The following is a 16,533-nucleotide window of genomic DNA, read 5'->3' as shown; positions in this document are numbered from 1 at the left end:
TACGTTGATGTATGGAATTATTATTATTTTTTGTTTAAATTTAATGTTACACAGGCACTAGGGTGATCAAACATCCTGCTGTTTTGCATTATATAGGCCTCTATATATATATATATATATATATATATATATATATATATATATATATATATATATGTTTTGCCTTGTGGGATGAAATAGAGTTAATAAAATATTGTAATATCATTACTTAGTTCAAGTGAGTTGATAAAACCCTGCACTTTTATAAGACCACAACGGAGATATTTATATTACCTGGTATGCCAGCAATATTGCTTTTCTGAAGGTACCATATTTTTAATTTAGTTTAGCACGTGTCTTAACAATTTTCCTACACTACGTTCCTTTTTCTGATTTTATAAACTATGTCTGCACTGAGCCATTGATTCAAATGAAAACTATATTTCAAATAAAGTTTACTGTTAATGTTCTACTAATTTAATTTAATTAGCAAATACGACTTTCGTTTCAAGAATAGTGTAAATTAAACTTTCGTTTATGAGTGTTCTGCTACTTGTATTAAAAAATATGGTCACCAAAACAGATACTTAATAAGAATCTACACCCACCAGAGGATCTGAAAATATACAAGTAGAGTGTGTAAGTTGGTAGCATTTTTTATTGAGTTGTTATTACTGAAAGCTAAGTCTTGATACTTTTTTTTTTTTGATTGGCACAATTTTGACATTCTCAGAATATAAGTGTAAAGAAAATTCCTTCCTTCCCTTGAGGTAGCATTGCCTAAAATTTCTCCTTTGCATGAAAAATCACTTATTATAAACACATAAAAATACTTTACACTGAAAAATAATTTTAACTGTAACTTATGATGTCCCACTCAATCATATTAATTACAAATTAATAAGTTACAGTTCTTTAGGGACATGGCTCTGCCACTCCCATTTCTTTATTAATTACTGTACGTATTTTTATTTTATTTTAGCAATACTAGTCTTATTTAATTATGTTTATAATTTAAAATATTTATCTAATTGGTTTAAATTTATTTTTACACGCATGGTATATTTGGTTCATAATGTTTCAAGTTGGCAATGATTATGAAATGACGCTAGAATTGGCTAGAAGCGGTAAGATTTTAACGGTTTTAAAGTTTCAGTTATTAGTTTGAATTTTCATGTAAATTTTAAAGGGTTATGTTTTTTTTATCTTTATTATTCGTGTGAGCGTAAGGAACTTTAAAGTATTTTTATAGTATATTTACGTGTGTGAGCACGAACATTCTTGAAAGTGCGAGTGAAGGCACGTAAAAAGAGATGGGGGGGGGGGGGGGGGGGGGGGGGGGGGGGGGTTGACGTCAAGAAGTCTGCCGCTGGCCGGGATTGCGCGAGTTGTCTGTCGCGGTTTGAAGAGTACCTGAACAATTCCTCCAAGTGTGCTTCGAAGAGGCGCCCGTTAGTGGACGTAAGTGTTTTTTTTTTATCAAAATGAGAAACGCACTGTTTAACTTTTACGTCAGTGGCGTCGAAGTGTGTCGGCCGGTGTGCAACGAAGTTTTCACCTCGTGAGGGATGCGAACTTTGGCCGCCCGAATAGTGGAACTACCATTGCTTTGTGGCTCTTGGCAAGTGGATCAGCGGAATCTACGTGAATGGTTTTGAGGGGCTTACTTGCGCCCTTTTATCGCCAGTAATGTTTGGCGTAAGTAACGAACGCTCACACAAATGGACTACCAGAATCGACTGCACGAACTTGCATTTAGTGGTATTCATATTAATGCTAGAAGTATAAAACATAAGATGACAGACCTGGAAATTATGGTATGTAGGCTACAACCTCTCGATATAATAGTAATATGAGAAACGTGGATCATTAATACTATGACAAATTTTTATAACATGGCAAGAGTATTTAATTATGGATGCCGAAAAAACGACTCGTAGAGGGGGTGGGGTAGACATTTGTATGCACAACTCTTGGTCATGTAATATACTTGAACTTTGTAAAATTATATAGTATAAAGTCGGTTAGTAATAAAAAAAAAGTTGTGAATTTAATGTAATAATCAGTTACAACCCAGATCTTCAAACTGCAAAAGTGTTTTTTTTATTACTTAGAAGAATTAATGGTTGGTCTTTTAAGGAAACCAACATTTGTAACAGGTTATTTCAATATTAACACTTTAATGGACACCAAAATTTCATCATCCACAGCCTAATAAAAATTTACCAACAAGAATAACAGGAAACTCTGACTCACTAATTGATCACATATTAACTAATAACTATTCACACGAGTCATTAACTTTCCAATAGATTTTAGTAATCACAATGCCCTCTTGTTTTATGTAAGTGAAAAAATGTGTCACAAATAGGCAATCTAGTTTGGTCACTCTTTCTAGACATACTAACATTAGGGTAGCTATTTTATACTTTAAAAAAAGCACATATTCAGTAGAAGGAAATAACATTAATACATATGATAAATTTATTGAATATTACACAAAAGGAATTACTAGAGAATCTAGTGTTTGTAGAAAAAAAATTAAGCTATAGAGCAGCTTAGATAAGCAGAGAGTTCCTTGAACTATCTAAAAGGAAAAATGATTAAAGCAGAATCCTCAAAACCTAATGTTGAAAAGTGACTATAGCAGGTGCTGTGTAAGTGGAAATATCTTAAAATGTACATTAAATTAATTTAATCAGGAATGATAAGACTATTCCAGCAAATTAAGTAGCTGATGAGTTTATATGTTTTTTTCAAATGTAGGTAAAAACCAAATAAGTTACCAAAATTAGTTCCACTAACAAACAGTAGTTTTGTGAAATCAACACATAATTTAAGAAAAAAATTACAAAACAAAATCTGGAATTACCAACATCATTTCCAAAAGGTTTCAAGGAACTATAAACCCTGCCAACTTAATCAACCAGTCCTTTTCTCTTGGAGAATTTCCAGACCAATGTAAAATTGCTAGAATAATACCAAGAAGGGACTCGAAACATAGCCATGAAATTGACCAACATTCATACTTCCAACTATATCAAAGATAATATAAAAGTGTGTTAATCCAGACTGCAGTATTTTTCAAAAAAAAAAAAAAGGGGGGGGGGGGGGGGGGGTTGTCTGTAAAGTCTGTTTACGGACGATAATTTTACGTGATAACGTCATAAGAAAACATTGATGAAAAATTGCCTACTTTTTAATTTTCAAATATTATTTACAGTTTTTGCAAATTCAATTTAAATAATTTGTTTTAATATAATCACGAACAATTAGTTAAAAATAAAAAGCCCACCTTAAACTGTTTGATATTATAGAAGATTTTCTCAAATGCTCGGCTCAGGCGGAACGTGCCAATTTTTTGTACGTGCAGCCGGCGTTCATCGATTTATAAGACGTTATCACGTCAAAATCTAAATTCCTCTATCCTTAACAATACAGTTTTATTGAAAGAAAAAAAAACTAATGCAATAAAAGATATAACAAAAAAGTTGGAGGGAGCCTTGGATGAAGGGAAGGTTGCCAGGTGCAATATTTATAGATCTCAAAAAAGGAATTTGATATTACATCACGACCTCTTGTTACAAAAACTAGAAGCATCTGAAATAAGAGGAATTGCCAAAAAAATGGTTAACTAGCTAACCAAACCAAAGGAAACAATATGTCTCTTGTCAATGGAAGAGACTGCAAAGAGCTGGATATGACCTATGGAGTGCCACAGGGTTCAGTCTTGGGACCGTTATTATTGATATACATCAAAGACATGGGGCTCGTATCACTTCATGGCGTACTGTCGCTGTTTGCTGATGATGCAGACAAGCAAACTCAACTAGACAATTATATGAGGATTGGCAAAATGATTTCAATATTGTAAAAAATTAGCTCGTACAATACCACTTGAAAATAAGTGTACCAAAAACTTGCTACCCGATCACGTCAAAAGTTACATCAAACACCACAAACTCTTTTAACTTAACCATAGACAAAACATCATTTAAAAAAAAGTTGATAAGCATCTAGGCTTTCTGACAGTAATTTAACCTGAGTTGCCCATATAAGCCTTATTAAAACTAAAATAGTTTTGTGTACATAATCAGTATCCTACACCACCTAAAACAATTGTACCACTCTGTATCTGTAAAAGTGTGTACTATGGATTAATTCATCTGCATCTTCAATATTTGTGCACAATATGGGAGCAAAGCCACATGGGTCAAAGGACATGATAAAAGAACTAGACATACTACAAAAGTGTGCTAGCAAGATTCTGTACAGGCTGCCCTTTTCCACCCCATCACATTCACCCTTTAAAATGTAAAATACGGCCAATTAAAATGCAAATTCACCTAGCAAGCATAATTTATATAAACAAAGTTACTATATAAACTGATGCATGGTAATATTGATGTTTTTTTTTTTAAAAATAATCATAAACACACAAGGCAAATCGGAAATATTTATCTAGACTCTTATAATACAGCTAAATATGGATCTTCTAGTGTTGCAGACAGTACAACCAAACTTTACAATAAACTACAAAAAAAAAAAAAATCAAGTCATTAAACCTGGAAGTATATTTTTTAAATTGTTAAAAATATATGTGTGGGAAATTGATATGTATGCATAGTGATGTCTAGAAAAAACAATGTTAGATTCTTGTTAAACTATCAATATAAAGGTACTACTCTGTAATAAATTTAATGTGTGAGGAATATTGTAAATGTTAGTGTTTATAATAATCTCATTCTGATACAGACTAGAGTGCATTTGTTTTCTTAAAAAAAAATTTTTGTATAATGTCACATTGACCTGTATAGTTCCAAAATTGAGCAATGCTCTCTGGAACATTGCAATAAATAAATTTTAAAAAAGTAAGTCTCGCCCCATTCCCCGTTTTAGCCGTGGGAAGACTGAGAAAACTGATAGTTAAATTTAGTGAAAAATATAAGGGTGTTCTCACTTTTTTTTATTTTGGCAAGTAACCCAAACTTTGCTGTTTGAAACAAGTCTTGCAGGCATGAAAATGTGTGTCACGACAGACCATAATTGCAAGCAAGTTTAAAATACTATAAATAAAAAAAATAACTCTTCGAGCAAAAATGTTAAAAAAAAAAAAGTCCGGTACTAAAAATTTAGGTTGGTACACTCGCACATGTTAGAAACAGTTAAGTTTTTTATTTACATAAACTAATTTTTTCATAGTATATAGTTTTTTTTATATTTATTTGTACACTATATTATACATAATCATGTAGGATGTACATTTATTTTTTAAGTATTTTTAAGGGTAAATATTTATTTAATTAACTTTATAAATAACAAGGAAATATTATTGTTATTTGTGTAGCTTATAATATTGGTTTTTACATAGATGTATTTATTTTAAAATTACCATTAAATGCACAGGAAGTTACTTCTTGATTTTTTTTTTTTATTTTATGCTACTATCACGATGCCCTAATAATTTGTCTTTGGAGATTTGAAAATAAATTTTTTAGTTTTGGACTCACCTTTTTGTTGCCGGAGCCTTTCTTAATCCTCGGGTGCTCCTTGATTATCTTTGAATTTAAATGTTACGATACCTTTGAAGAAAGTGCAAGGACAGTGTGGGGAGGAAAGCCACTCGCCGGTAGTAACAGCAGCGACTTTCACTTTGAATGAATATTGCAATGGGGAAGATTGATTTAAACTATCTTTGTGGACATGTGCCATTGCTGATATTATTCTAATTTTTTTCTCTCTATGGAATGCCCTGCGCTGTTTATGCATTTAACATTTGACATCAACTGATTTTAGCTTGTTTTCTGTGTGTTTGTACATTCTTTTTTTATTTTTGGCCAGTTCTTGAATTTTTTCTATGACATACAGTGTAAGCAGGCCCACAAAAATGGTTTCAATATTTTATCATCTTACACGTAACAAATTTCCAAAACTATAAAAAAAATTTGGTTTTATAATTTGCAAGACTTAAATTTAGAATTTGCACTTGGTAGTGCATCAGTGTACAAATAGTTGGATTATAATGAATTGGATTCTGGCTGACGATTCCCAGATGGGTCAGCAATTTTTTCACTTGCGGGAGAATTCCTCCTCGGGTTCAGGACAGTGTGTTGCATTGTCCCTTAATCTCCATACTGCAGAAGGGCAATTGCGAACCATCGCCGTTTTATCTTTCATTTCCCGCTTTGTACACCACAGTCACCTCCCCGTGGTGATGTCTGGGGTACACTCCAGCCTCCAGGCTCATCATGCCATCAGTGTACGAGGAGAACTGAATGAGTGTACAGTACCAAAAATAAGGCCACAATTAGTAAATTACAAGTCTTCATCACTGTCAAGCATAGCAGTGTAAATAAACAAAGCCATCTAAAGTTAATATTAGGCCTATGTATGAACATTAGAGCTATGGCATAGTTTTTAAATAATTTGTTTGTAAAAAAAATTAAACAACTTGATAAACAATGCAACTTGATAAAAAAAATTTAATTGAAGTTGGTAGTTAATGCTGCAAAGTACAAAACGCAGATTTAAGCTGCTATTATTTCATTAAATCTTAACATGCTTCTGGTATACTATTTTAATTTCTTGGTACTGTTTGTCAGAGGCTTACATTTTTGAACTTGTCCATGTGTCAGTTAACAGTCTGGTAAAGTTTAATTGTACCATAAACCACTATTCTGTCTGGATATTGTCAATTTATATGACTTGCCCAATTTTACCAAATGAGAAATTTGCTTTGAGGTTAAAAAAAATTTGTTGTATACATCTAAAGCTTTTTTTTTATAATTGCATGCATGAATTTTTAAGCATTTTGACTTAATTGTATAGGATTTGTTTCATAATGTGAAGCTGATACTCTGTGATTTTAAATTAATCCTAAAATTTAACTTAACTAAATTTCCCCACAAACAGAAAGAACTTTATGGGAGTTTAGTTGCATTAGAAATCCACAACAATCTCTCACCAGTACTACCGCAAGCGGACATGCATTGTGGAGCCCTAGATATAACTGAACTGAATATTCTGTTAAGTACATACTATCACTTACGAGTGTTATAACTATCAATCAACACACATAAAATTGAAACGTCAGCCAATGAATTTTTAATTATTGAAATATTCCTGTTACAAAAGTAGAATGGCACCTAAACAGGTACTTTTTTTTTCGTATCACATATCCAAGTTTATCCCTTGATCTTAATGGCATGATCCTGTAAATATTGATCCTGTGGTACAAAGGCTTGCGGTTTTAATTTAGAACACTGAAAGATCATTGCACATAAAAATTTGCTATGTGCAGAATCTTGTGACATATTAAATTAAAACATCATGTGCCATCAGGATCAAGGGATGAACTTGAATACGTCATACGGAAATTTTACCCCTAAACCACTTCACATTCACATTATTTCTATCTGTTTATACAAAATTATTTAACCAAAAACTGCTGATTCTATTAACTTGAAATTCAAATAATTTCACATCAGATAACCAGTGAGATTCTGAAGATATGATGAAAATTACATATCAAAATCTGTTAACAAATATCATCACTGCCATTTATTATGTACCTTAAGTAAAAAGAAAAATAAGTGATTGGGTTTACGATATATTCGAGATAAGCTTTTAGATGCAAATGATGATTTTTTACAATCATTTAACTAGCTACTAAAAATATTGCAGATATTTCCTGAAATATCTAACCAAATACATAGTCACTTTTAACAACCAATGTTATTTATCATGTGGTCTTTATAAATTCGCAAACACACTGAATAAAATACAGTCTACAAAGGCAAACATACATCTGTAAAAGAACTCTCTACAAAAATGCACCAAAAATTTATCAGTAACCTTACCACATACCCAAGTTTATCCCTTGATCCTGATGGAATGGTCTTTTAATGCTGTTTTAATTTAGTACATCGTAAGATCCTAGACATTACAAAAACCTGAATATCACAATACAAATAAATGTCTTTTCTTTTGTATACCTTTTACAATCATAAATAATTGTTATCACAAGCTTCTGTTATGTCCAGGATCTTTCAACATAGGTACTAAATTAAAAGGGCAAGAATTATGTACCACAGGTTCAATGTATAGAGGATTATGCCATTAGGATACAGGTAGGTATAAACTTGGATAAATGATATGCAATTTTTACCCAATAGCTTCGTGCATTATGTGAATCCAATCAGGATGAAAATACCATTACTTAAAACTCTGACCTCAGGTGAGAATGACTAACTTTCTAGGTAATCTTTAAGAAAAAAACATAAATATAAATTAGGATTATTTTTGAGAACTACTTGTCCCGAAAACTGCTATTAAGTATTTTTAATGAAACTAACCTAACCAACCATTTACACAAATTTATATAATTTTAAATGTAACTTCACCTAACCAACTGCTCAAACGATTTTACTGTATTTTAAATATAGCTAACTTAATCTACACATTATTGTGTATATGCATTTCCTAATTATTATACCTCTTTACTCATCATCAGAAATACCTTTTCTCGGTTCAACTTTTTGGTTCTTGGGATATATCTGGTGCTAAATTATTGAATTAAACAATTCTTTACTAAGTTTTGTAAGTAGTAAACATAAGTATGTGGCTAAAATAAAGAAAAGTACCTGTCAATGTAGCCATCACCATCTCCATCACAGGCTTGAAACAGCTTCCGGACACGCTCTTCATCACAAACTGAACTAGCATCTTCACTACCCCCATAACATTCAGAGTTGTGCTCGATATTATCTGCCATTTCTATCTTAAGCAATAATTAATTAATCTAAAACATCGATTATCCCATCAAAATACCCACCAAACAAATGTTGGCCCATTACTTGCACTATTCACCAGATATCAATAAATTAGTTCCCATAAAGCTTATGTTATCTTAAACCTCAATTACATTCCCATTTAAATTTTTACGTACTATTAACATAAACGATTTCCTTAATAATGATAAAGAGAAGGGAATGCAGTTAAAAAAATCATTGGGCTTGCACATTGTGTTTTAACTTTTATATCTCAAGTTTAGCTAAAGTATACATCATAAACTATTTAAGAATACAAATTTTATAATAATTATATATTTATTTAATGTTACAAACAGTCAACTAGAAACACAAATTAAGAAAATAAACAACACACAGATATTGTACACAAAGATAGCCAACAACAGAAGAAAATTCATGCTATAGTTATTTTACTATGATATTACTATAAAACGGTTTAGGAACGTAACTTTCTAGTAATTAAGTTATATTGGTATACCGTTAGTCAATTAGAAAAAACTACATACTCTAGCTAAACAAATAATATTTTTCTCTGTGGGTCCCGCATAAAGTAAAGTTCTTAGGTATTAATATTATGTCAGTATAAAAATGCAAACTTTACTAATAAGATAAATTAGAAAGACACCACACAATGCCTTATGTGTTTTAAAAAAATTTATATACTATGCACTATAACATTCTTACATAAACATTGTTGAACCATTGTATGGTTAAGGTTTTCTCATGATTTAATAAATCACCTTAAACTACCCAACTCTTACAGAAAATTTAAATACAATTCACATAGCTAAAATAAAATTATTCTGTCTAGTATCGGAGCTTATTGGGTCAAAATATTCTCTGGTTGGACCTGCCGTCACCCGACCTATGTGAAAGGCCCGGGGGGTACCTGACGGGCGCTACGGGCGTCGTGGTGCTCTTGTTGTCCGGAGGGGCGCCAGGCTAGCGGACTGCTAGGCCGTTGATGTTGGGTCGTGGGTACTCTGCCCCCGCGTGCCCCGCCAGGTACACGGCTTGAATCTACCCTGAATGGTTCTCCCTGACCAGTGGCGAGGCGTGAGGTTTACATGAGGGGAAGCAATAACTCCGTTCACACCAAAACATGATGAGGTTGGGGGGGGGGGTCTGGGGGCCCTCCGCCGGGAAAATATGGATTTCAAGGTACAAAATGGTGCTATTTAAGTAGTTTTCTTAACTGAACATTGACTATTCCACAAGTAGAAAAATTGACATTTTTTTTAAATACATTATTTTTGAAAAATAATGATTGACTTAAATTATTCTGATAGTAAAATACCTACTCTACATTACTTATATACTAAGTGGGAGTGTAGTATCATCGTACGCCCACAAATCCCCTACGCACTGCCAGCCAACAACCCGCGGGAGAGATGCGCGCGCCCCGAGAGACGACCGCCGACTGAAACGCGACCTTGCCACCTGCCGTGCCGAACTGTACCGGACATAGCCGAACCAGTCGGCGGAAAAATTCCACCGTCTGCTTCGGCCATGTTCGCTCCAGTTCGGCAAGAAAGCGTTACCTTCGTAGCTTCTACCGCGTATTTTTCCAGCCAATCCCCTCCCTGAACCTTTGTTCCATGCCACCCCCCTTCCGAAAGGAAACTACTGCGGCAGCCTTCCTGCTGAAAGCGATCCTACCAGCGCTTCTAAACCTAGCAACGCTTCTAGAACAGCATGTTTTTGTGTCAACGAGTTCTTTTTTTATAGCGCACAGCACACAGTATTGGGTCCCAAGAAGATAGTGTAAAAAATACATACACCTAACTGCACGAGCCAAAGTAAAATACTATTCTGAATAAAATATTTATTTAAAAAATACAATGTCTGGAAACTGCCTGGGCAAGCACTGCTTGCCTTGCTTGCCCTGACGAGACGCCACTGTCCCTGACTGTGAAGGCCGCTCGGCCGTGTGGAGTACGGGACACTCCGGAAAATTAGTATACACGAGTTGGTGAGAATTACCTTTAATCTAGTCCCGCTACAAAACACTCTCACCAACACTTGGCGACGTCTAGCCGTTACACGATTAACACAGAAAAAACAACGCTACTCGACATTAATGGTTACCGCGGCAGTCTCGCGGGACGCGGGTCGATGCTCGCTGGAGACGGCCAGCGCCGAACATTAACGGGTGCAGGGGGTGCTCTATGAGCGGGCTCCTAAATTCGGCGAAACACTTACGTGCGTGCAGCCGGCAGGCATATGCACGGCGTCCTTAAGTAAAAACTCTTTCGCTGGAGTCGGCCAGCACCGTACGTTTTGTGCTACGATATGTATCGCGGTATCACACTTAAGACGGTCGGGATAGGCCCGGATCCGCAAAATACGCGCCGAGTCGACGTGGGCAGCGGTGAATTAACAAAAGGTTTTAAATTTAAAGATTTAGTACAGAATAAAAAGTAATAAAATGAAAGAAACTTGGATGCTGCCCACGGACACACGTCTGTTCCCGGCGCGGAGTGGTTCGAGACTGCCAGACATGGCCGCCTCGCAAGGAAGAGAAACTTTCTCTTCTTTGTGAGTCGGCGTCAAAAAACTTATATTAATTTAATTTACTATATTACCAGTTAAAACATGTTCCAGGTGCCCAATTAAAATGTAGCACCTGGTAATTGGGTGCTTAAGGCTTAACAATAGTTTTAATGTATTTAATTATTTAAAATGAAACATCAAGTTGGCGACTGTAAATTTACTACCATGTTGTCCCACTGTGAATTGTTTTAGAGGGACTTCTCCTATTCCGACATTCACGGGCATTTTAATTAAGGCCAGTGGCCGCGGTGACTGTTAATTTGGTTTGTTGTCTATTGGGGTCACGCCCGAGGCGCTCGTCTGACTCAATCCGGCTGGGCAAGGGGCGCGCTCCGAAAACGGGATACGGTACTGGCGGTGCGGAGCACGGGCTTAAAGGCCATGGTCGGTACGACGTCAAATGCCCCCCCCAGTGGAAGCCCGTCTCCGCCCCGTGTTCCCGCTCCCGCGGTACGACGACCCCCTAGCTCAGCCGGCACCCTTCGACACGCGATTCCATAGCGCGTGGCGCCTTAGCGCCGGCGGCGCGTGAGGTGCTGGCGCAGGCGGACGCCGCCTCGGTCGCTGCGTGGGCAGCTGGGCCGGGAGGCGGCGCCGCGGCGCACGAGGTTTTAATATTAAAATTTCATTAGTTTTATTATTGAACGAGACTGTGCACGCACTGCGCACTGAGGGTACTTTGATGTGGGACAATAACCAAACGACTCGTAACAATTTCGCTTTGCGCCTCTCCTTCAACGCTTTCCCCTGCGCTTCCTCCCCTACATTATTTCCCTTCTTTATCCCTTATTCGTCGTTCCTGCTCCCTCCCCTTTCACAAGCTCCGCCCAAGTGACCGTCATCTATTCTGCGATCGGGTTCTGCGCACGCGCACATTGGCCATGGTGTTGTTCCAGGCGAATTCAGAACTGATACTAAAGTACTTGATACTTTCAAGTGTACTCGTTTGCCGTTACTGATACAGGCGCGTATCAGTGCCAAAGTATCAGGTTGATACTTTTCGACCCACCTCTAGCTCTAGCATCCGTCTTCCCCTGGAGTGGCCTTTCGAGGATATCGCTCTAGGAGCTTTCCCTCCCTCCTCTTCCTTGATCTCAGCCCTGCAAGAGGACCAGCTCCCTTCTGTACGGTGAATTGCCGACTACAGGAGCTGTCAAGTGATGATGGAGGACGCCACATCCCCCCTCAAGCCACCCCAGCACTAGATGCTGTTGCCGGGACATGTCAAGTTTAATAACTCTTGTAAATTATGTTTACATCATCATGACCACACGATTGTATGCCTGTAAGAATTTCGGCCTGATTCACATGGACTTTCTCTAATGGGTTAGCCACTCATGCATGTGTATTAAGGGCTTTGTTGGAGTGGCTAGCAAAGATTTTCAGAACTACAGCATGCAAACATTGCTATAATTATTACCAATACGACCTTTCATCATGTAACTGGTGAGAAGTATCCTTCCTTTCCCAGCCGTACATTTAACAAGAATTTATATTAGCATTACACTTCATACCGACATGCAGGCAGGCTCTTGTACCAAACAGTTGCACAGGACATGCACCCTGCTCGTTGATCCAAATGATAAGTGTATGTTTCGTTCAAAATAAGTTTACTCTACGGCAGTCATAGAAACTTTGGTTTCTGATCTGTCACACTAAATTCCTTGGATGATAAAATGAGGGATCGGCGAAGTGATGTCAGAGGCAGTTGGGCCATAAACTTCAATAGTTTATTAAGGGGCCCGCCTACCTAGGCACACATACGGTGTGCAGAGCTTCAGGAAAAACAACACGATTTCAAAACTACTCAAGATATCCGAGTGGGGCCTATTTACGAATAGCATTTAAGAGTTCGCTGAGGACCGAAAAGTACTTTTAATTACGGATATAGTTTTTAAACTGTATTTTTAGAAGCGTTAAAATGCCTAAAACGCGTGTTTTCAGAGTAATTTTTAGGCATAAAACAATCAATACAGATTCTTGAAAGCACTTAAGGGGCTTGCATAACACCTTTATCTTCATTTCTCCGCCATATAATGCTACGGTCACCGCTCAAATTTCACAGTTATCCTGTGACGACGAGACGAATGCGCGCCAATTCAGAGCCTTGCGCTTAGAGGCTATACCGCGCTGGAAGCACCAGAGAGCGTCGCGCTTATCACCCCGCCTCACTAACACACATACACCCCTGACGAGGCGGGCCCCTTAAGAGCTGGATAAATTTTGGATGGAAAGGAAAAGTGCGGAATTATTTTTTTTCAGTTGAGGTGTGATGGTATGAAAAACGTTAATCTAAGATTTATAGATATTTTTTATATTAATTTTAAATTAATTAAATCTTGCTGTGCCTTGAAACAAACTGATAGCCATGAAACAATTGTTTTTGTCCAATGTTTTCAAGTGACGTCTCATATAAACAAGGTTTTTTTTTTGACAGAAGTGATAACTAGCTGAGACTTGTTTGTTTGTGTGTTTAGGGGAAGTACTCTTCAAAAATTTATTGTGGTGGTTGTTTAATGGCAACATCAGTATTTATAAGGTTTATAAGTCTTTTACTGTTTTGTATATCGACTGTTGTTTTAGTTATATCCGGTAACGATGAAGTTGGAATAGGTGAATTACCTTTTTGCAATCCAAGTAACTTGAGAACAGAAGATGAGATTAAGAAGTATGTATTATTTTATACAAACCTTTTTACGCGTTGTACGTTAACTAATTATTTGAGTTTGTATGGGAAAAAAAAGGGCTTTTCTTTTGAATGATAAATCACTCAGTTTAACCGTTCTGTTGTTTGCAGGTTAGTTTTTGTTTCCACTTTGGACGGCAAACTGTCAGCTTTAGATGCTTTGTCTGGAGGTTTGCTATCATGGGATGTCAACACAGGGCAAGGCCCAATGCTTTCATCCAGCATACATCGCCTAGAGGTAACTATATATTGTTTATATTTTGGTTAATTAGGGGAAGTAGATAGTAATTTCTTTAAGCCCCGGACACAATCAACATAAGTATTTCACTAACACATCACAGTATTATAAGTACATAATAGTATAACTCCATTTAATTCCATCTAACTAGCTACAATTGAACATTGTATTAAGCATTTCCACAAGCTTGATATTAGTACCTAATAAGTATAGGTAGTTTGCTCTCAGCTTTACTTTTGGTTTATACACTGTTATTGCTATAATTGTGATATGTTTTCGGCCAATCATAAATTCTGAACGTTCTGCTACATCGTCTTTGAGATATTATTTTAATAAACAAGAATATATGTGTGTTTAGATTGTGCCAGATATTGAATATTATGTTCACATGATGGAGTTACATCACAGTCCAATTTATGAAAGAGTTAAAATTTATCATTGTATTTAATTTTGCTATTCATGTATTATGGATATTATTCTGTTAATAATATTTTTTTTTTACATATAATTTAACACTACCAACTATACCAGAAATTTTTTAAGGCTAAAAAAATTAAATAAACAAAGTAATGGGGTTAATTTTATGCCCGTTGAAGCAGGCCGCTGTGCTAGTTTTGTGTTGTGTTAGTGCTAATTGCTATACTATTCATGTGTTATACTATGTTGATTGTGTTTGGAACTTTTGCAGAAATAATTTATGAAGTCATTAATTTTAAGGTAAAAATATATTTATTTCCCAAAAAGCACTTTGACTGAATGTGAGAGACTCGAAGGTAAAGTATATTGTAACGTTTAAACGTAAGTAAAAAAAAAAACTTACAAAAATGTTAATAATACTATATTTTTATAGTTTACCAAACAGTCAAAACTCCTGGACTTGAATAGTAGCTTTAGCAAAGTCTTACGCAACATATAAACACCCTGAAAATAACATTTTCACAATACTTCTTTTATTTAAAATTAAATTATTTGTCACCTAATAAATACAGGATGAAATCAGTTTTCAGATATTCACCATAGCTGACCTCAACTTCCTTGTGTTTTCTAAAGTAAGACTTGTCAGAAATTGCAGAGGGTAAGAATGAATACAATAAGAGTAACTACTGATCAGTATGCACAGGTTTGTAGCATGAACATACAATTTCTGGTAATGTATTTATTCATACATTCCATTGAGACTTTGATTATGGTACATACCATAAGGCTATGGAACATGTCATTGTACATGAATCTTTGTAATATTTACATTTTACATATCCAAAAGCATACTAGAATTTAAGTGAGAATTATTAAACTGAAATATTTTCAACAAAATAATATGTATGTAACTTTAAAAAAATAAGTTTCAGAATTTCCTACATGTACTTAGTTCTTGGAAAACTTACAGAAAGTGGGGGAGATCATTTTTAAGTACATAGGTGAATTAAAAAAAATAATTATATACTATCTACCTTACATTTTTATTTTCCTCATTACTAATAACCATGTTTTCAATTAAAATCTTCATTACCGAGTTTCTATTGAGTTTATTTAACGTACAATGTTACATACAAACGGATGAAAAACAAATTTATGCATTGTGCGTTTATTGAGAAAGATAGAGAGAGGGGCACTAATTAGAATTTCTGTTCCAGGCGAAGGAAAGCCTATGTTCATCCTGGAGTTCATCCCGAAATTAGTTTCCACACATCCTTCTCCACACAATAGCAGCATCATGACAAAGATAACTCGTTTTATATCATAACAGACTAACAGTTCAACTCTTCAATCCTCATCTTGTGCAACATGGGAAATACTGTTACAGTTTGTTACGTTTTAACGCTAACAGCGAATCCCTGTAGTTATTCAGGCACTTGCTGGTTTCCTGAATCCTGAGGTCATTCGACACAAGGAAACAAAGACCTTATGTAAAGTATGAAGTACTGTTCTCGAGGAGTTGTGTGTGCCGTAGCTGACCAACCAGGGCCAGTGGGTTCGGATGATCCCCTCGCTGAGTGGAGGGCTGTACCGTTTCAACGGGGAGAGCATCGAGGCTGTCCCAGTCACTGCAGATAACCTGTTGCAGTCATCGGGCTACCTGTTTTCCGACAACTTGGTCATTGCAGGTGACACAGCCTATTTTATTCGGCTCTGGATTTAGATTTTGTTGCAACTTTTTTTTTATTTTGTGTTGTTTCAACTATTCATTTTCAAACCAAATAGAATTTTTTTTTTTTTTTTAATATTGTGTGATATACCATTTGCTTGCAAAATTTTTATTTATATTC

At 35.7% G+C, this 16,533-nt stretch overlaps 2 protein-coding genes across 2 annotated transcripts in view; one reads left to right on the top strand and one right to left on the bottom strand.

Moving 5' to 3' along the window:
* LOC134536122 (colorectal mutant cancer protein) overlaps positions 1-9,127 on the bottom strand; it is a 159,172-nt gene extending 150,045 nt beyond the window's left edge. The window contains exon 1 of the mRNA XM_063375705.1: positions 8,622-9,127. Within this exon, the coding sequence (XP_063231775.1) occupies positions 8,622-8,752 (131 nt within the window). The 5' untranslated portion in view covers positions 8,753-9,127. The remainder of the gene's footprint in view (positions 1-8,621) is intronic.
* A 4,625-nt stretch (positions 9,128-13,752) lies between these two features.
* The window catches only part of LOC134536121 (eukaryotic translation initiation factor 2-alpha kinase), a 29,297-nt gene continuing 26,516 nt past the window's right edge, over positions 13,753-16,533 (top strand). Inside the window, exons 1-3 of the mRNA XM_063375704.1 lie at positions 13,753-14,010; positions 14,140-14,266; positions 16,218-16,371. Coding sequence (XP_063231774.1) covers positions 13,859-14,010; positions 14,140-14,266; positions 16,218-16,371 — 433 coding nt within the window. The 5' untranslated portion in view covers positions 13,753-13,858. The remainder of the gene's footprint in view (positions 14,011-14,139; positions 14,267-16,217; positions 16,372-16,533) is intronic.

Source organism: Bacillus rossius, chromosome 10 (assembly GCF_032445375.1).
Source record: "Bacillus rossius redtenbacheri isolate Brsri chromosome 10, Brsri_v3, whole genome shotgun sequence".
NCBI lineage: Eukaryota > Metazoa > Arthropoda > Insecta > Phasmatodea > Bacillidae > Bacillus > Bacillus rossius.
Note: the sequence above shows the minus strand (reverse complement) of the source record. Positions and strands in the feature narration are given on the sequence as shown.